This window comes from Acanthopagrus latus, chromosome 16, assembly GCF_904848185.1.
Source record: "Acanthopagrus latus isolate v.2019 chromosome 16, fAcaLat1.1, whole genome shotgun sequence".
Classification (NCBI taxonomy): domain Eukaryota; kingdom Metazoa; phylum Chordata; class Actinopteri; order Spariformes; family Sparidae; genus Acanthopagrus; species Acanthopagrus latus.
This window is the reverse complement of record NC_051054.1, coordinates 1,662,757-1,682,889: the sequence shown is the minus strand read 5'-3', so window position 1 is coordinate 1,682,889 and position 20,133 is coordinate 1,662,757. Positions and strand designations below refer to the sequence as shown.

General features: G+C 43.6%; 1 protein-coding gene and 1 long non-coding RNA gene across 6 annotated transcripts in view; one reads left to right on the top strand and one right to left on the bottom strand.

Moving 5' to 3' along the window:
* syt16 (synaptotagmin XVI) overlaps positions 1–20,133 on the bottom strand; it is a 29,410-nt gene that overhangs the window by 6,410 nt on the left and 2,867 nt on the right. For 3 of the 5 annotated variants that reach the window (XM_037072170.1, XM_037072171.1, XM_037072167.1), the window contains 5 exons: positions 10,712–10,954; positions 5,867–6,097; positions 2,989–3,227; positions 319–780; positions 54–243 (listed from right to left, as the gene is read on the bottom strand). In XM_037072170.1, the coding sequence (XP_036928065.1) occupies positions 54–243; positions 319–780; positions 2,989–3,227; positions 5,867–6,097; positions 10,712–10,954 (1,365 nt within the window). The remainder of the gene's footprint in view (positions 1–53; positions 244–318; positions 781–2,988; positions 3,228–5,866; positions 6,098–10,711; positions 10,955–20,133) is intronic. The other 2 variants (XM_037072168.1, XM_037072169.1) reach the window with 2 other exon arrangements.
* Positions 12,447–15,570, top strand: LOC119004881. The gene is made up of 3 exons (XR_005070338.1): positions 12,447–12,522; positions 13,717–13,885; positions 15,485–15,570. It is a non-coding gene; the product is annotated as an uncharacterized LOC119004881 (long non-coding RNA).

The window sequence follows — 20,133 nt, the reverse complement described above, 5'->3', positions numbered from 1 at the left end:
TGTGTGTGTGTGCGTGTGTGTGTGTGTGTGTGGGCGTGAGGTTCTCTGCAGACCTGGTGGTCTGTTGATGGCCAGGTTTCTGAAGTGGCTTCCCTTGATGAGCTCCACAGACATTCGTCCCGTGGTGGCGTTGTAGGAGAGGCCCACCAGCAGCTCTGGGACGCCACCGTGGGTCAGAGACTGAGTGGACGAGGCGCTGTCGCTCTGTGACACAGCAGACAGGCTCACCTGGGAGTCCACACTCTGTCAGACACAGAACAATAAAATAAATGTCTAAAAATGAATGTGTACTTATTGTTTAGACCACAACAAAGTCACCTTGAGGTTGCTGCGAGGCTCCAGAACCAGCGTCGTCTCCATCTTCCCTCCGTCCGGGTCCAGCCCACCTAAACGCAGCACCTTCTCGCCCATCATCCGCTCGCGGGACATCCTCCCTCCGAGCGCGTACAGCCTGAACCTGACGGCTGACATGTGCAGCTCCGACGGATCCAGGCGCGAGAAGCGAAACGTCTCGTTGAAGAGCGGCTGCGAGCCTTTCTGCACCGCCGTCTTCTGTCGCTGTTTCTTGGAGGGAAGCAGGACCATGTGCACCTGCCAGGAGTCCATCCCGCTGCGAGCTTTGTCGGGGATGTCCCGCGCCGCGACCACAGTGACCATCAGCTTCTCCGTGTCGGGCCGGTACTCCAGAGACAGGACCAGGTCTCCACATTTAGAGATGGGAGGTCGAGGGGAAGAGCTGACCGGCTGAGGGAAGACGTCGTCCTGGGGAGGCTGCTCCTGCTGAGAAGGTAGGGACAGAAAAGAGAAGATTTTTTTACTAACAAAAGAAATGAAACATACTTATGTGCATGTGTGGGAACTGTGAACAGACCCAGACTAGCTGCTTCACTGTGCTTCCAGACTTTTTTGCTGACAGACTTAGACTGTTATTCTGAGAGTGAGACAACATTACAGAAAGAATTCCTGCAGAGGTAAAGTGGTTATTGTTTTAGTAATTCTTGTTATCAACTAAATCTGAAGGATCGAAACTGATCATCTCTCGGCCTCCGGCCTCTCCGCTTCAGTTTATCTATAACTAAACTTGCAATCAGCTGAGATATGAATAGAGCGACAACAGAACGAGGGCAAACTCAGGATCATTAGGCCATCGATTCCTTCCAGTCGCCCCTGACTCCCCGAGCATGACGATAATCTTCTCAGCTGGATGAACAGATCCACTCTCTCCTCTGGACACTCCAGCAAATATCCTCAATCTTCATACTCAGACCAGAATCTGTTGTGCATCAAACACACCTGCTTGCTACAACTTCTTATCACACATATTTGGACTCAACACACAAAGAAATTGTTGCACCAGAAATTAGAAATGTACTGTGTTACTTTCCACTACTGTCAACATAACGACTCGAAGTCACTGAAAGCTTCTTTCAAACATTCAGAGACACAAACTGAGCAGAGATCCGGTCATAAAGGAGAAATAAACCCCCTCCTCCTCCTCCTCCTCCTCCTCCTCCTCCTCCACAGTCTGCAAACACAACATCGTTTGTGTCGAGTGTTGACAGAGCGCGGCCGAGTGTCGGCGTCGACATGGAAACACACGGAGGAGATAAGATAATGACGGAGCTGCTGTCGAACGTGCCGGTCGGAACGTCCACACATGAAGGAGAAAACACAGATGTTCACCTGACGAGCATCTGCGGATGTTTACTACTTCATCCTCCTCCTCGATCCGTTAATCAATCATGTCATCAATATATCCTATATATGTGCGTAAGTTTGCAGAGATTTGGGTAAAATTGCAATCTTTTACAAAACTCTATGAATTTTTGTTGCAAAAGGTAAACAAAAGTGGAATTATGACATAAAAAGTCAACAGTTGTCTCGTTATTTGGACTTTATATCTCATAATTATGACCTAATAAGGAAACTTGGTCTTAACATGGTCTTAATTTAATGACAGTTTGCATCACTGTTAGCTTAGCGTTTGTTTAAACACTCGTCTGTGTACAGTAACAATACGTGCAGTTATAGTATCACAACTTGTTGATGTGGTATCATTATTATTAGCAGCAGTAGTAATACTAGCGGTAGCATTAGCGGTTTCAGGGCTGTTATATAACTGTATAAATAAAAGTGCTACAACATGGCTCCACTGATCCAAACTCATTTGTTATTTATGAAGCATTTCTAGATGTCAGTATCGCCCTGCATCTCCAGGGATGTGTGTGTGTGTGTGTGTGTGTGTGTGTGTGTGTGTGTGTGTGTGCGTTTGTGTGTGTGTGTGTGTGTGTGTGTGTGTGTGTGGGAGGTGTTTACTGCACAGATTGCTCCCAATTTCAAAGTGTGATTTGGTGACTGAGAGGTTGTTAGATTTTACATTCCCACTCTCCTACATGCACAAACACACACCGACGACCCGACAACACACATAAATACAGGGTAAGCACATGTATGCATACTTTAATCATTTACACACACACACACACACACACACACAGATTATTATTCATGAGCTTCTGTTTGCTAGCCAACGCAGCGTGGAGAGCGGAGGAAATATCAACTATTTATACGAAACCTCGAGGCCTCGGTGGGCCGTGTTTGGTTTGTTTCCTCCAAAATGAACCTGAGAGGATAACATGGCAGAGTGATAATCCGCTCACAGCTGAATGACGATGATACCTCTGCCAAGCATGATGGGTAACAGCAGGGCTGCGTGTCAACTCACTGACCTCGTTAAGTAATCCCCCTGCTTTGGTGTTTTTTGTTTTTTTTTTTAGTTTTTCGGTAAGAAATGGAGAGCTGAGACGTGTGAAATGCTGCAGAAGTTTTCTCAAGAAGTTTGTGATGTCATGTGTCAACTTGTAGAATAAAAACAGAGATGAAATCATTGTTTTCAGTCAGCTTATTACTGGTTTAACTGACACAAACAGAAACAGAAACACAAACTAAATAAATCATAGCTCGATGCGACATGTCGGGCTGCAGTACCTCGGGGCTCCATGTGGAGGAGCTGTCTGTGCCGTCGTTTTTGTCGAGATCCAGCACCTTCTCCGTGTCCTCGCTGCCGTCTGCGGCCTGTCGCCTCATGCTCAGAGTGGGACTGTCTTTTACGCTGGACACCTCCAGTTTGGCCGGTTTGTCCAGAGAAAGTGCCGACGCCCTCTCGCTCTCTTCTAGTGCGGCCGAGAGCGGGTCCTGGAACCCCTGCCGGCTCGGAGCCTCCATCTCTGCAGAGGGAAGACAACAGCAGAGGAAAGTCAGCATTAGGTCCACTGGTGGTTTAAATCTGTAGGTGTGAGGACGGTTGGGTTCAATAGTCAGGTTTTTAAATCTGAAAAACACAAATTCACCAGACTCCCTTCACAAAACGTACAAGTTTAGGAGTTATGATACGAGGAGAAACTAAAAACGTTGTGAAACAGCTGCGATCTTTTTGTTAATTGCAGCATTAAATTATTATTTATTGAGACAAAACATGTCAACTTTTACAAATACAGTGAACAGTGACAAATACAAGCTGCTTCTTTGTCGCCCGTGGAGAAAGTCCCCAGACTCCCTTAAAAAATCTCTCAATTTTATGAGATACTGCATGAGGAGGAACTTCTCTGACAAATTCTAATTTATTTTAGCCTTCTCGTAAATTCAGCAAATGTTCTACATTAAATAACGTCTCTCCTTGTCCCTGCATGTTGGCTACTGCGATGCAACTGGTCCTCGCAATCTGAAAGATTTACAGGGATGTGCGATGTGGTCACAAAGAGGGTCAAACAAGACGATTATTATGTCATCGAATCACCCAGGACGTTTGTTTCTGAACATCTAAAACACAGTAATTACAATAATAAAGATCTGAAACTGAAAGCAGCCTGATTAAAGGTCAAAGACACTGTAACTATCATCAAAAAATTATATAACAGTTGACAAAATGAAGAAACTGTGGCTGCAGTTGAGACGATCAGGACACCTACAGCGACTGTCGTTCTGTAATCGTGTTGATGACGAATCCAAAAGTATCTGACCCGGCTGGACATGATCGCCTCCTCTGGTCAACCATCTAATTGAGTCTCGGAGGTCTAAAAGAAGCCACCTAAACCTCGTTTGGGAGTGTGTGTGTGTGTGTGTGTTAAGAGAGGTGATATTGTGTAATCTGTCAAACGCTGACCTTTTCCTGAGACAGAAACACTCGCAGAACAGCCTGTACCTCAGACCAATCAATAGCAATTATCTCCAATTCTCCATCATTAAGGTCGCTTCGACTGTTATCAATGTGCTGCATAGAGTGCTGACCATGGCAACAGGCTGAGGTGAGTCACCAGCCGCTGTGTGTGTGTGTGTGTGTGTGTGTGTGTGTTACAGCGCGGCTCACATGTTGCTTTAGATGGAAAATAAATACCAGTTGTGACGGAGTGACCCCGGCTGAACAATGTCACCACACACCAGCGACCAGCTGTTCGTCTCAGAGAAGGCAGGTTCACCTCAGTGTGTTTGTTTTCACTCACTGGGACCAAAATGAATGTGGTGCTAACTGGCTAACGTTAGCCGTGCAGCTACTAGCTCGGAGCCTGGATTTTTCATAACTTCTCATAAGAAAAAAAGATATTTAAGAGTCCAAAGACGTTACGTGACAAAGAACAGCGTGAAATCCTCACACACGAGAAGCCGACGCTGAAAATATTTGGTGTTTTTGCTTGTTTATATCAAAATCATTCAGTCGATCAACTAATCAAGTAAGTAGGTCGCTCCAGTTCAAACCTTCATGATCCAAATAAAGAGTAAAACAGTTTAAGATGCTACAAACTACAGCTCACAACAACACGTCTGTCGCTGGGTTTCATCTGATCCGTCACATCTACCCCGACTCTCTTCCAATGTCACGTAATCAAATCCGATTCAATTAATCTAATCGTTAAGAACAACACAGATCGATCAACACTTCTCTAAATGTTTCAGTATTAGTCAGCTGGCTCAGAAGTGCTCGTCCGACGGTCCAAATCCTTCAGAAAGAAACACCCACATCTTTCCGACAGTTCGAAGGATGTCTGAGGATTTCGACAGGTTCCACAGAAGATAATCTGAACTTCTTTTAACTTTCAGACTCATTTTTTAAAAATTCCTTTACTCAACTTTTTTAATTATCAAGGAGCAACACTATGAATGTATCTGAGTCCTAACCTGTTGGGAAATCCCTTCCAGGCCCTTTGAATTTGATTTGGTTTGTTGGGTGGTAAAACATCCTGACCAGATAGTGACCGCGCCGCAGGATCCCGGCTCAGATGATAATCCAGATTATGTTTTACTGGATGTTGGGATTATCATTAATCACAATTTTTAGGAAGGGAATTTTAGGAACCACATTACTGAAACATTTGAAAACGAGCGGTGAATATTTAAAGACAGATATTAACAAAACTAAATATGACAACTTCCCAAATCCACCACTGTAATCTTTAGTCACATCACAGAATATTTTCTGTCGTGTCTTTTTGTTTTCCAAACCCACAAATAAGAAACACACTCATCCATCAGAATCACATTAGTTGTAGATTTCACAGACAAAGACGTATATAAAAAACCCTCCTGGGTTGTGTTTGTTTCCATCTCATCCTCCCCGGGTCAGTCTTAAACCACCAGAATCCAGCTGACTACAAACAAGCGTCCTAATTAAACTGCTGTCTGTCCACACTCACCCGGCCACAGCGGTCCAATCACGCTGAGCCTCTCTGAGCTCTTTACAGCCTCTAATCTGCACTAAAAACGTTATTTGTGGCCTTTTGGCTCATCGACACTGGGACGGATTAGAGGAGGATCTCGCTGGTTTTCTGTTTGCTGGACATTCTGACCCGGCTCATGTAGAATCCAAGCTCACCTTCGCAGTCCGACGGCTCGGTGCTGCCCTCCTCCTGGTCCGACAGACGGGTGAATTTGTGGCGTCGGCCCAAAGCGAGCTGCGTCGTCGTCTGCTGCTGCTCGCCGCTGTTCGACGCCGCGTTACGAAAACTCTGCGAACGCGAGACGGAGATCTCGAACTGCTTCAGGACTTCTTCTTCACTGTCAGAGGAGCTGCTGCCATCATCTTCATCATCCCCATAACTGTTCACTGGAGGAGGAGAGAAGCACAGGGAGACAAGGGAGGTGACGAAGAGGAAGAACTGGGAGAGATAAAGGAGGAGAGGAGAGGAGAGGAGACAAGAGGAGAGGAGAGGAGAGGAGAGGAGAGGAGAGGAGACGAGAGGAGAGGAGAGGAGAGGAGAGGAGAGGAGGAAACAAGGCTAAGCGAATAGGAGAAGGAGAGGAGATAAGAAACAAGAAAGAAATAGGATGGAGGAAATAGAGAATAAAGAAGAGAAGGGAGAAAGAGAAGAAAACAAGGACGAAAGGAACAGAAAGGAAAGGAAGAAATGAGAGGGTAAGGAGAGGTAACAAAGAAGAAAGGAAAGGAAAGGAAGGAAACAAGGAAGAAAGGAAAGTAAAGGAAATGAAGAAACAAAAAGGAAGAAATGAAAGGAAAGGAAGAATCAAGATGGTAAGGGCAGGAAACAAGGAAGAAAGGAAAGGAAAGGAAAGGAAAGGAAAGGAAAGGAAAGGAAAGGAAAGAAGGAATCAAGGAAGAAAGGAGAGGAGATCCAGGTTGAATGAAAGCACAAAGTCTCAGGTTATGATGTTCAGAGTATAAAAGTCATTTTGTGTCACAGTCGTGGTGAACCAGCTCCTGTATCAACCTGTGCTCGCTCGCCCCCCCTCACCTGCTCTCTCTCTCTCTGATAGATAAGATGAAACCCGTTAGCGTTAGCGTTAGCGGGTCGGCGGGTCACTCCTCTCACATCCTGATTCGACCATAATTGGATAGCAACAGCTGAGTGAGTGATGTGGCGATGGAGCGAACCAGACCCCCGCCTCCACCTCCATCTCTTTAAATCTCAGGTCACTGTCTCTACCTTCAACGATCGCCATGGTTACCTACAGAGCAGGAAGCTGCTCTGCGAGTGGGCGAGCGACGACGCCGGCTGATCGGTCTCTTAACTTTGTGTCTTCTCGAGCTATTTCCAGGCTGTCAGAGTGGAGTCATGTGGCTCAGTGAACACATGTACTCGCTCGAACAGACTGAAGAGCAGATCAACCAAACCCCACTGAAAAAACACTTGTTTTTAAGTAAAAATGCAGCGTATTAAGATGTAAATATCAGCGGTTCAAGACACAGATGTGTTGCTGCGAAGACTTCTTCCTGTTTCCTGTCTGTTTCATATCCAACATCAGACAAAAACAATATCTGTGGAGTATCGCTGATCTCAGGATTTAAAAGCGGTTGAAACCTTTGTTTAGTCAGAAACACTGATGCATTTATAACAAACAGGGCTCTTTGAGAAGGCACTTGAACGAGCGGCGGCAGCGAGGAGTGGCGGGTGCGGTGGTCGCCACACAGCTGATGAATGAGCCGCTGATTGTGAAGCATGAATGAAGCAGCTGATGCTTCAGTGCCGTCTGAAGTGGTTTCATAGTTTCCTCCCGGGTGGACACGGGTGGTGACCTACTTTTCAAAACATAAACGCTGCTTTTATCTGGATGTTCTCCAGCATTATTTGTCATAACTAAAATAAATTTGAAAATGCAGAGGCGAGGCGATGATGGACGCTCTGCCACAGTTCATCATCATTATTAATACTTTTCTACATCAAGCGAGAACTAAACCTTCTGTTCGGCATCTCTGTTTTAATCGTTTTACAGCTGATGTTGCACCGAACAGTCTTGGTGACACTGCGCTGCTTAAATCTTTAAAATCAGCACAGCCGAGGCGAGAAGGTCACTTGATCACTGAACTGATGAATTGGCAGTAAGTGCTCGTCGATACGCTGAATCAATATAAAGACGGACACAACCTGTTCAGCTGCACTCAGTTTGTAAAGACAAACGTCGAACTTCGTTGTATAAAGTTGCAAAGAAATGTTTGTTTTCTGTATGTTGACTCAGTAACCGTCTAACTTAAAGATTATTATCATCAAAACCATCCGGATGATTCCAGAAATTAAAGATTGTCAGGCTAAAGCAACAACTTTAAGCTTATTTTTCAAAGAATTGACATTTTGGAAAGACATTTAACAATAATATGCAGAACCTCCTTGTGTTATGAGACATATTTATTGAAAGTGACGTGAGTTTTTCGATGTTCTTCGTAGAAGTTAAGCTAAAGAGCTCCTACCTCGTCCGGTGAAGCTCCAGAGGATTGTGTGAGTTGTGAGTTTTTATGGCGAAACTTCAAACGGGACGTCTTATTTGTTCAGTAAACCAAGTGTACACAGCAGAAACTCCACCTGCTGCAGGTGAGGAACAAACGGAGCAGCACGGTGTTTGTTCAGCGTTTGACTCACACGTTCAAACATCCTGCTGGCAGAAATGTGACTTTATCTTTCCGTCATTTATGATCTGATCATGAAGCATCAAAATCCTGAAAATGTTCTGTTTACGTCCAAACTGACGCTGGTTTCAGTCCAAACTTTGATTTTGGACTGAAATGACTCACAGGTGCTCAGCCAGATTTGAATTAGCCTGCAGGATTCACCCACTTCAGCCCACACGGACGAAGCTCTCATAACTATTAGTGTCAGAGCTTTTTCAGTACACTTCAACAGAGAAGTGATACTGCACACAACATGTTAATGATACTTCAAGAGTAATTCGATCTTCGATGAAATGTGCTTTTAGTTCTGAGGCTACATCCTGCGACCTGTCCACGTAGCTTAGCATCAGCTCATTACATCACAATACAAACAGCTGAATGCTCTGCTTGTTGTCGGCTCTATGGAAGCCTATGGGAGATGCATGGAGAAGTAGACTTAAACCCTACGTATCTACAGTACGTTGTAAGACCTTTACATTGTGTGATGTAAGTTTGGTCTGGACTATAATCCCACTTGTCTGGTGATTTGCTCCTCGCCTCATCATCATATTAGATGGAGGAGACTCCAGGAAGTTTCTGCTCTCAGCCAGGAAGTAGTCTCGTCCGAGCTGGTTTGTTATAAGTTTGTAGTTTCCTCCTTAAGAAAATGAGACAATCACAACAACTCCTGCCTCCACGCAGCCTGTGAAAACGCTGCTGTGACGACACGAATTCAGGAAGCTTTTCTGTTTGTGTACGTACAAAATAAATAGGACTGAACTTGAATGTCAGACCACTGTGGGTGTATTTTCCAACGCTGGACGGAGCCGGGTTAGCTAACACTCTGTTGACCTTTAGTAACCGTTGCTGTGGGTGTTAGCAGTGTTTGACAAGTGGGAGGAAAGAAAGAGTTTTACTGGTTGAACACAAAACAAACTGAGTGTCCTTTTCTCTCGCTCTCTCTCTCTGTTTCCTCTCTGCTGAATTTTTCTTCAAGGTTTTATAATGTTAATATTTTGTATTACGTGCTGCTGCAGAGCTGTGTGGCAGTTATGTGGCTGACTCACTCCACTTCTTTCTCTCATACATACAAACTCGCCCACAGAAACCACTGTACAAACACAGACTCACCCACGCTGCCTCTCCGTTACTCAATAGTTTAATTGGGAGTCATAATGCACACAGGAGTCACTCTCTCGCCTCGCTTCTCTACTGAGATCTCTCAGGTTATATAAGAAATGAACCTTCGCTAGAAAGCAGACAGCGCTCACTTGTGACAGACTTACAGAAATAATAATAAGACGTCTACAGTTTCTGACACTAACATCTGGTTACTGATACATTTTCCTGGATCAATTATAGATGTTCTCACACAGAGATTCTGCAATATCGCCGCAATGAAGGCTCCGCCCCCCAGTGCGTTATTACATACAGCGAGCTGCTGTTGTGGAACCAAAAGAGGTGCGACGTTACGAACCATGATGTCCAGATCTGAAGGTTTTTAGGCATTTATCTAATTTATAATCATATGGATGCTGTTTTAAAGTGTTGTGACTGAGATGCTGATTCAGTGTGCATCGTGGAAAGTGACAAAGAGACGTTTCTTTTGCTCACCATCATTAAGGGGCCGTCCACATGGAAACGTTTCTGTGTGTAAACGCACGTGTTTTGCATCGTTTTGGACAGCAAATCTGCATACTTCGCCCCGCCCCCTCGACCTCTGAACTCCGCGACGTCTCATAACAACAACAACAACAATGGCGGACTACATGCTTGTGTTGGTGCTACAGAAGATATTCAGCCTATCAGGGTTACTAGGGGAAAATATTCTGCTGCTCTGCCACGACGCTGAGTGAAAAAGGATTATGGACAACTGAGCAGCCATTTTCGTTTTCTTCTTGTTGTGTTCTTTTTCTTCTTCTACTGTCTGTTTGTATACAGTGTGCAAGCTTTATGTGCATGCTCCGCCTCTTCTTCTCGGTTTTTGGTGAATTTCAAGCACCACCTATAGGCCTGGAGTATGAACTACAGTGTGTTGAGCCGTTTTCAGTTGATCCATGTGGACGCAGATATTCTTGGAACGATGCCGAGGAAGACGGGGGGAAGATCGTCTCTCACTATCTGAGAGGGCTGCCTGTCGCGAGGATTTTTACTCTATATAAGCCGCCAGAGACGGTTACTATAACAACTCAATTGCGGAAGATAATGAAGACATGTGAGTTTAAGTTTTTAGCTCAAAATCTGTCCTCCCATTCTGCCTCTGTACCTGTCACAGATGGCGAGGAAGAACATTTCCGCCTTGAAAAATCAGCGTGAATGTAAGGATGCTCAGACACTCACCGAGCCCCTGGCGGATTCCCACTCGTCCCTTCTTCCGGCGGCCATGTTGCTCCAGGCAGGGCAGCCCGCCGACGCGCGAGAAACACAGCTTCTTGTTGATGAAGAGGAAGAGGACGGCCAACGCCACGATGAAGACGCCCACCGCCGACAGGAAGCCGATGGCCTCTGGGGTGACTGGCAGGAGGAGGGAGAGGGAGAGGGGACACACAATGACACACTGATCAGACCACACGAACAGACAGTCTGGACACACACACACACACACACACACACACACACACACACAGTACGCATGGTACATGTGATACACACAGACAGAACGAGTGACACTTTAGTATTTGAATTACCCTCAGTGCCTTGCTCAAGAGCAGAGTCAGTGTAAATAAAAAAAAAAATACAGCTGAAGACAGTTTCCCAGCTGGTTTCATGAGCTGAACCGGCAGCTCAGTGCCTTGCTCAAGAGCACCTGAAGGGTAATTTCACTAAGCAGAAGCCCCGCCCCTCTCAGTTACTCTACCTGTAAAACACCCCTGAGGCTGATAGTTTGCTTACATTAGTTTATAACAAACAAAATAATAACAGAAACAACTGAAAACACCTTGAAGTTTCAGCCGGTTGCAGAGCGGCTGTTGTAAACTGTTCAAAACAAAGAAAATCTACCAAGTTTCTGCGATAAATGTCAGCAGTTTCACAGGAATGAAAACAATCCTTCTCGGGAGAAAATCAGAAAATGTAAAAAAAAAAAAGTGTGTTTTTCAACTCTGCAGTTATATTTAGTGAGTTCTGCACGACCAAATAACTTCAAGATGTGGTGGCAGAATCACAATTTGGCTCCAACAGCGGAGATATTAATAATATTGGAGAGTAGATGAGCTTTATTATTCAGCTAAGAACATCCAATGAACTCAATCCAGTTAAAATTCCCGGTTAGTGAGGCTGAGAATAAACATGCAGAGAATGACAGAAGTACAGTTCAGTGTTGGATTTAACAGACTTTTCACACCAGGTTCTGAATTCTGGGTGAACTTGAACTTGGATGGAACCTCAAAATCTCCTCAGCTTCAGAACTGAACTGGATCTCTGCATCACAAACTCTTAAAGAACTGAAGCTTGGAGGAAGGAACATGAGAAGTTCTGACCCACTGAAACGAGTCCATAACAAAATGAACAACAGAGATATTGCTGAGAGGTTGGTGAAGTTACACCAGCCTGAAATCTTGTGAAAAAAGGGTTCATGTAATGGTAATTTTCTTGCATTGTGGGATTCTGTTCATGCGGCAGAAACGACCTCTTTCCCTTCTATTGTGCAAACATTTTAAAAAGATCATGCAAATATCGCATCTTCCTGTCAGGACTGAAAGAGACGAGTAAAATATAAGACAGAAAGAAAGAAGTAAACACAGAGGAAGGGATGTGAAGAGAGAGTGGAGGCAGAAAGAAGTCATGATTAATATGAGACAAGAGAAATGAAGAGGAGGAGAGAGGAAGACAAACATCTGGCCAGAAATAGAAGAAGAGAGGAGAGAGGAGACGAGAGGAGTGAAAACCAAAATAGAGGAGTAAGACGGGAAGCTGCTGCTGTGCAGATGGAGGGAAACGAGGAGAGCGATACGGCGACACAAGGCGTAGTACTCTGATCCCAGCGAGGCGGCTCAGACTCCACGCAGATGAATAGAAATGCATTATGGGGGTCGCCGTCTCGCGTTTCCACGGTAACATTTCAGAGAGCGGCGTCGAATCAATGGGAGCGAACGGAGACGAGTACACATCCTGCTGAGAGCCGACGCCAGAGTCAGGACTCAACAGCGTAGGTGTGTGTGTGTGTGTGTGTGTGTGTGTGTGTGTGTGTGTGTGTGTGTGTGTGTGTGTGTAATACTATGATGTTCTGTTTATTTCACACGCCACCTTTTGTTTTCTCGCTCTGATCACTCCCTCTGTCATGTTTAAGCCACCGAATCTTCCCCGCAGAACACGCGTACCTCATTAACCGAACGCACAAAACATCCACTCGCGTCCTCGCAGAGCAAACGGCGTTCTTTATCTGCGTTCGGCGGCGAAATAATGAGCAACAACAGCATCTGGCTCCCGTGGCGGTGATGCAGTCTTGGCTTAAAACTGCGAGCAGCAGCATCTGTAATGTTTTTTAAATCCTGCCTTCACATGCACAGGCACCAGCGTTTGTGTCTTAGCTGTTGGATTAAGTCTGGAGCTGGAAACTGGTCAACATGAATAACAAGACGCAAGATCTTAGTTATCTGAGAGAACATGTTGCCGTAAATGTTGGTTTAGGGTGAAGAAAATATCCCTTTTGGCTTAAAATACCTGAATCTGCTGCCAAAAACATAGCTGGAAAATATCAAGACGTTTAGTTCTGTTGCCCTAAACACGGCAAAGAAACGTGCCACCTAATTAGTTAGCATTGATTCTGGCGTTTGGGTCGACCATTTTAGCCTCTTATAGCTTCTGTTTTTGGTTTTATGGCACATTTACTGTTGGGTCGAGTCTCAGCTCTGTGATTAACCTGTTTACCAGCAGCAGCAGGTGACTGTTTTTATCAAACACACTCTGATAAACCACAGTTAGCTGGTGAGGCGTTCAGCAGCTAAAGACACAGATATATTTGGTTGTGACTGAAAGAGAGTGAATATTTGACTTGACACCTCTCTGAAGAAATGTTGCTGTGTGTCTGCTGGATCTGTAAATAATGTCAAGTTTGCTAAGACGTTCACCACAACTGTATGAAGTCATCACAGCAGCTCTCTAACAAGCTAACATGCTTAAATAATGTCTGTTTTACACTCTACTACATGTACTAGATATATCTGACAAAGCAAAAAGGTTAACACTAACTTGTTTTGCGATGCAACGGAGCACCGTGGGCTAAAATATCGACTGAAACACAAACTGAAATAACTTTTCCACAACAATCTAAAATGTATCTGAAGCTGTGACTTCAAACGGTTATAAAGTCTGTGAATTAATTTACAAACTGAAACCCCCTGCAGGAGTGAACACAGCACGACAGTAAATGTTTGGACGGTGTGTTCGGGTGCCGCCGTAAAACTGGAGTTTCCCTCTCAGCTGCTCTGACGGTCGGACACTGAGCTCAGTGTTGGAGGCTCAGAGCCTCCTACTGTCTGCATCCAGATGGACAGGAAGAAACCCCGGGTCAAGGTCTGGCCTCACACCTGCTGCACACACACACACACACACACACACACACACACACACACACACACACACACACACACAGACACAGGACTCAAACATGAACACACTTCAGAGATCCCTGTTTGCTCGGCTCTCTCTAACACATAAATAACCGCAGCCACTCTTCTAAATGCACATCACAACTTCCCGGCACACAAGGTGACGTCTTCAAACAGCTATCTTTGTCCCTACAATCAAAAACCCAACTGAAATTCAATTTACAGCCAGAGAAAAACAGGAAAAGCATCACATCTACACATTAGAGGGGCTGGAAGAGGATTTTGTTTTATTTTTACTTGCTGAAATCTTTCGAAAATATAAAACACTATTCAGAGGAGGCACCAGAAAAACAAACCGTTTCCAACCTTGGATACAAACATCAGCAAAAACAAGCCACAAAACCCAACACTGGCATTTATTATTCAACTTTAATTCTAAAAATTTAGCTAAATTAAGTTTGTTACAATATCAGATGTCACAATGACGATATCATCACAATATCTACCTGAACTGATGGTCACATGATCACAGTTATCATCAGAACCAGTCTGTTTCAACACCTCAATGCTAAATGCTAATATTAGCATGCAAATATTTAGATGTTTACTTGTTCAACGTCTTTTTAGAGCTTTACAGCTTTGGCTTAGCAACATTTTAGTGAAATGTTTGTCAGTTCTGCAGGTTTTACTTTGGTCACAAATTAAAATTTTCACTCAATCTATGTTTAACTTCCACAAACAGGCTTGGACACACGTCTCAACACAAACACTGAGCAGAGAGTCCAACACAGCATCTCTCTGGACCGACACGCAGGTCTGCTGACATCAGTAACTTATATTGACAGAAAGAACATTTTCTCTTTTACTCTTTTCTGTTTTTTTTTTTTTTGGAAAGGAGAATAAATCAAACAACACCCTCCAAACTCTTTAAATGCCAAGTATCGCTCTTACTACAGTCCCACGCACGCCACGTCAACGTGTTGGATCAAAACATCCGTAAAGAAATCATCCAACTGATCATCTGTCCATCTCTACGTTTCAAAACAGGATTTATTTTTAATATTCCAGGCGGAGGGATGAAGAGAGACGATGATTCCTGAAGTTTCAGTGACACTCGTGATGATCAACAGAACGATTACTTTGTTTTGTTCGGGACTTAAAAGCAGAATTTGTTTCAGTTTGATCAGTTTTCATTCCTTCGCTCATAGATAACGATATTTACATCAGATTATATCATTTTAATCTGAACTAATCTCTGTGAGAGGTGAATTTAATGAATGCAACCAGCGGGGAGTCAGCTGGAGATAAAACAGAGAGTATTGATGAAACAGTTTGTCGAACGTGAAAACGTATTAAAGGCGAAACTTAATGAATTAACATACAAACGAGGATTAAGGAGGCGATGTGACCCAGAAGTCAATGAGACGCATCGGATCAGGCTAATGAGACGCAGAGATCGAAGCATAAATATCTCACAATCGCTAATCAGACTCGGTTGTGAAAGGTTGTTTGTGTGTGTGTGTGTGTGTGAATACTAAATCCTTATCCCCTCATTATTATGCAGCTGCTGACTTTTCCACCCCGGCTTTGAAGTGAGAAGCTCCAGAGGAGAAAAGAGGAGCACTTTGATGTGAGCGTTAGATTAAGATGGAAAAAAAAAGAAAAGGCAGAAGAAGAAGAAGAAGAAGAAGCAGCAGCAGCGTCGGAGGCCATGTTGTTAGCGCTCATTAACGAGAGATATGAGCGATGGTGAGGAGGACGCATCAGATGCTTTGTAGTTTCCTCTTTCTTCTCTTTCAGTGATGAATAACAAGGAGCCCCTGCCGTCTCTGTCAGTTCGCTGTAAGGTCACATTAATGTAGGTAATTAGTTTCAGGACCTGTGTGACAGATCATTACTACAACACACAGCTGACGGTCCTCAGTGTTTGTGTGATGAATGCAGAGGCCAGGATTTCTCCTCTGTCGTAATAAATCTTGTGTTTTCGTGCTGATTTTGAAACTTGTTTTTCTGCTCTTTGTTTTCGTCCTCCCATCCTCGCTGAACCAGCCGTTTTTCACTCCCACAGAAAGATCTGAAAACGCTCATCTGTGCGCTGTGGGTGTGAAAAACAAAAGGTTTTCCAAAAACAATGACGTTCTCCTGTTATCACAGGGTTGGATGCTGAGAAGATGATTCTTCTTCTTCCCTTCAGGTTTTTGAATGACAGTGCAACACGACCGGGAAACATTTAGCCTCATATTTTCTGTGTTACAGAAACATTTTTCCACGCTGCATTTAGAAAAACATCCTATTTTATTTTACAATAATTTAGGATGGCATAGATCCTGTCTTCAATTAATAATAATTGTTGTGAGGTTTGACTGAAATGACAAAACTGAGAGGCTCAAACCAAAACTGAAGAAGCTAAAACTGATGTGATTTTGGAGAAACTAACATCGATGTTGGTCTATTGGCTTTAAATTTCTGAGCATTAATGAGTATTTCTCATCGCCTCTCTCCATCGACACTTTACGTGTTTCAATGTCAAGCGAATATTCAGCAAACTTCTGAAAGTTCACAAAAAATATAAGGAATGAAAATGTGAATCTACTGAGTAGTAGACGACGCGGTGTTGATGTGGACAAATCAGGAGACAATATGGAGCGAGGTCTTCAGGAACCACTTTCAACAAGTAATTGTCGCTGTAATTGTTCTTGCACGTCAGCAAACATCGGCCGTGTCGCACGCTGGCCGGAGACGATGAAGAAATGCAGTGATGATGATGCAGACAGTGGAAACAGCTGATCAGTCACATGAGCTGAATGTTCACAACGTCAGAGATGGAAAATAAACAAACCACCTCAAGCGTATTAACGTTTCTGTGAATTAGAGGATCAGAGGATCTTCACAACCATTAAGATCACGCCAAATACACGTAAGATGTAAAAACATGATGCCTGACTCAGTCGGAGTCTTCTTCTGTCTTCTGTTTAAGCACAGACACCAGTTGTTAATGAGACGTTGGGTAAAGAAACCCGTATCAACCCTGAGACGTCTGATCGCACCTGCATCTGTTACAAAATCCTCCAGAGCCGACATGTGACGTTCACTGACCTCGCTGAACTTAACACACAAGCAGCCGAGCTGTTGTTGTTGTTGTCGGGCCGGGAGGTCGAATCAACCCAGAAACATCATGTCTGATTCAAATCCACACACACACACACACACACACACACACACACACACACACACACACACACACACACACACACCTGAACATCATAGTTTCCCTGGAAACAGCCCAGTGGCTCTATTAAGGTATAATGAGTGTGTCTTTTCCCACCCACATGTGAGAAGGTCTCATGTTACCATGGCGCTGTCTGTCTGTTCGTCCTGATTGGCCAGGAGGACGAGAGCGTTTCAGGGTTGAGATGAAGAGATGATGACTAAGAAGGAGAGAGAAGCTCAAAGTACAAAGTATTAAAACTCCCAGTTACTGTTCAGCGAGTTCACAGTCAGGTGCCAAAATCAGGCGGCTTTCATAAAGTCAGACACATATCACCTCGCTGATAATGTGTTTATTATATCAATCCTTTAATAAGCGACGCATCTGCAAAGTCAGAACACGTTCAAGAGTAATCTGTCTGTTGTACTGTGTCCTCCATCGAGCTCAGTCCATGGAGGTACAATAACACCTGGACACGCTTCTACTTCAAAATGCATCATGACGCCTGGAAGCAAGAAACTTTTCTGGTGGACGCACCAGGCGAGCGATTCTCACTGGACTGAATCGGTGACATCTGATGATACATCCACGGCCCGGTCACAGCTAAGCTGCTAGCTGGTGTATTAGCTAGCTATCTGGCTAGCAACTAAAAACAAAGCACGTGTAGGAAAACGTTCTTAAAGTCCTGCATCAGTGCAGAAACTGTAAAATATCAACAATAAATCATCTACATATCAAAATCATCTTTTCGCTCTCCGTACGATGTTAACATTTTTGACAGCTAAACTTGTACTGGCACATAAATACATGAATCCAATATAAATGTGATTTAGGGAAAATAAATAATCATTGAGCTCTAGCAGAGCAACACAGTGATGTTGGTTTCATTTCCACAAATTTCACCAGAAGACAACAAAAGAAAATCACACAAGGAAACGTTGCCTTGACAGTAAACCACTGCAGACAGGAACGACTGTGACTCACATTTAAAAACATTTATTTAGCTTTACTTTTAATATTTGGACTGAATTTATTCAATCCAAATTGAAGCAGACAGTGAATTCTGTCTTTTGCAAGTGTTTCCTTAATAAAACTTCAGAACATATCTTTAAGTTATTGTTAAGATCCATTTTGTAAATCTGTGTATAATATCATATAATTAATATAATTTCATGACTCCATACAGTATCTGTTCTTTACCTTAAGATATTGAAATTGTACATACTGGCACAGTGTTACTTGTCGAGGAAGAAGTTTAAAACACATCATGTCACAGTCTGAAGTGTCAAAGCTGACAGGAAGTGAACTCAGCATCAAACTATCTGCCAGCTTTCAGCCACACTGAAACACAAATAATGACTTTAGGAGTCCTGAGCACTTTCAGCTCCAGCACCACAAAACAAAGCTTTACAGAACTGATGTTGAGACGCCACCTGCTGGTTAAAAGGCTGAATTGCAGCAGTACAACAGGGGAACATTGCTGAACATTTGAACCCATAAATCCTGAATTACACTGGATTCATCCTTTAAATCTTAATGTCTAATAGTTCCTAATTAGATCACAGACGTACCTGAAGCATCACACAGCTCAAGTAACCTGACACAACGATATCAAAAGAGCCCAAATCTGAATCAAGCTTCTGCCTCAGTATCGTCAAGAATTCCCTCAAAGTTAACAGCAGGTGAAACCAAACAATCAAGACTTTAAACAAGAAATTAGGCTGAATTACTGAGTTTTCAGCAACAAGACAGTAAAATGTAACGCTCACATTTGCCCCTCGACCTCGTCGTCTCATTAGTTCCTTCGCTGCTCATGTCTTCACCTCCTTCTTCTTCTTCTCCTCTTTTAAACTCCCAAGAGAACAAACTTGAGTCTGGTCTTCCTAAACATTCTCCTTCATCCCTCTGTTCTCCAGTCGGATCAGTTCTGTGTTCTGTACAAACCATCAATCAACGCAGCTTTCCTGCCTCCCTCTGGGCGAGGCGGACGTCTCTTCCTGAACACCATCGAGACACAACAAACCCAGAGGAAGGTGGAGAGTCGCCCGCCACACACTGCAGAGTCGGACAGCAAAGGCCACAACTGATCAAATTAGATCTTTGATTTCAAAACTACAATTTCCAAAATCAGGAACACGAGTGGGAAGACAATAAGTGCAAAGTCTTAGCGTCTTATATGTACAAATTCTTGATCTCAATGAAATCTTTTGACGAGAGCAGCAACGATTAGTTGATAAAGAAAATTATACCCAACATCTGGATAAGAGTTTAATTCAATTTTTAAACATAAATATCAAAGATGAGCTGGTTTCAGCCTCTAAAATGTGACGATTCGCTGCTTTTCTTTGTCCTTTATGGCAGTAAATGAGGAGTCTTTGAGTTTTGGACTGAAGAAGCGAGACGGTTTTCAAACTAAACGATTAATCATGAGAATAATCAGCAGAATAATCAAAGTAGAAGTAAATGTTGGACACTGTCTCTGTCAGCTTTTGTTGTTTAGCTTTTTGTTGTTAGCTTGTGAAGTTGAGAACTTTAAAATGTCTTTTTCTTAAACTTATAGGTTCATGTTCGATTTTGGTTTTCAGACTGTGCTGGAAAACACAAACAACAGATGCTGAAGACCTTTAACGCTCCCCAGAAACGTTTCCTCAGCTTGTTTTTCGCCTCTTGTCGCTCATCATCAGTGTTTAGTGTGTGTCAGCTGGTTGGGGAGTTATAATGCTCACGAATAACTTCACCCATCGCAATTTTCACTAAACACCTCTGAGAAATCTTTATGAGATTCTGATCCTCCTGCAGAGGAAAGTGAAAGTGAAATGCGTCTGATTTCCCGTCAGTCAGCTCCATCAACGGGCCCCAGACCTCAAATAAACAGGAACACACACGGATTTCAATTTCCTGACACAGCGAATATCTCACACACACACACACACACACACACACACACACACACACACACACACACACCAGCATTAAATATTACTCATGAGTCTCGACTGAGAGCC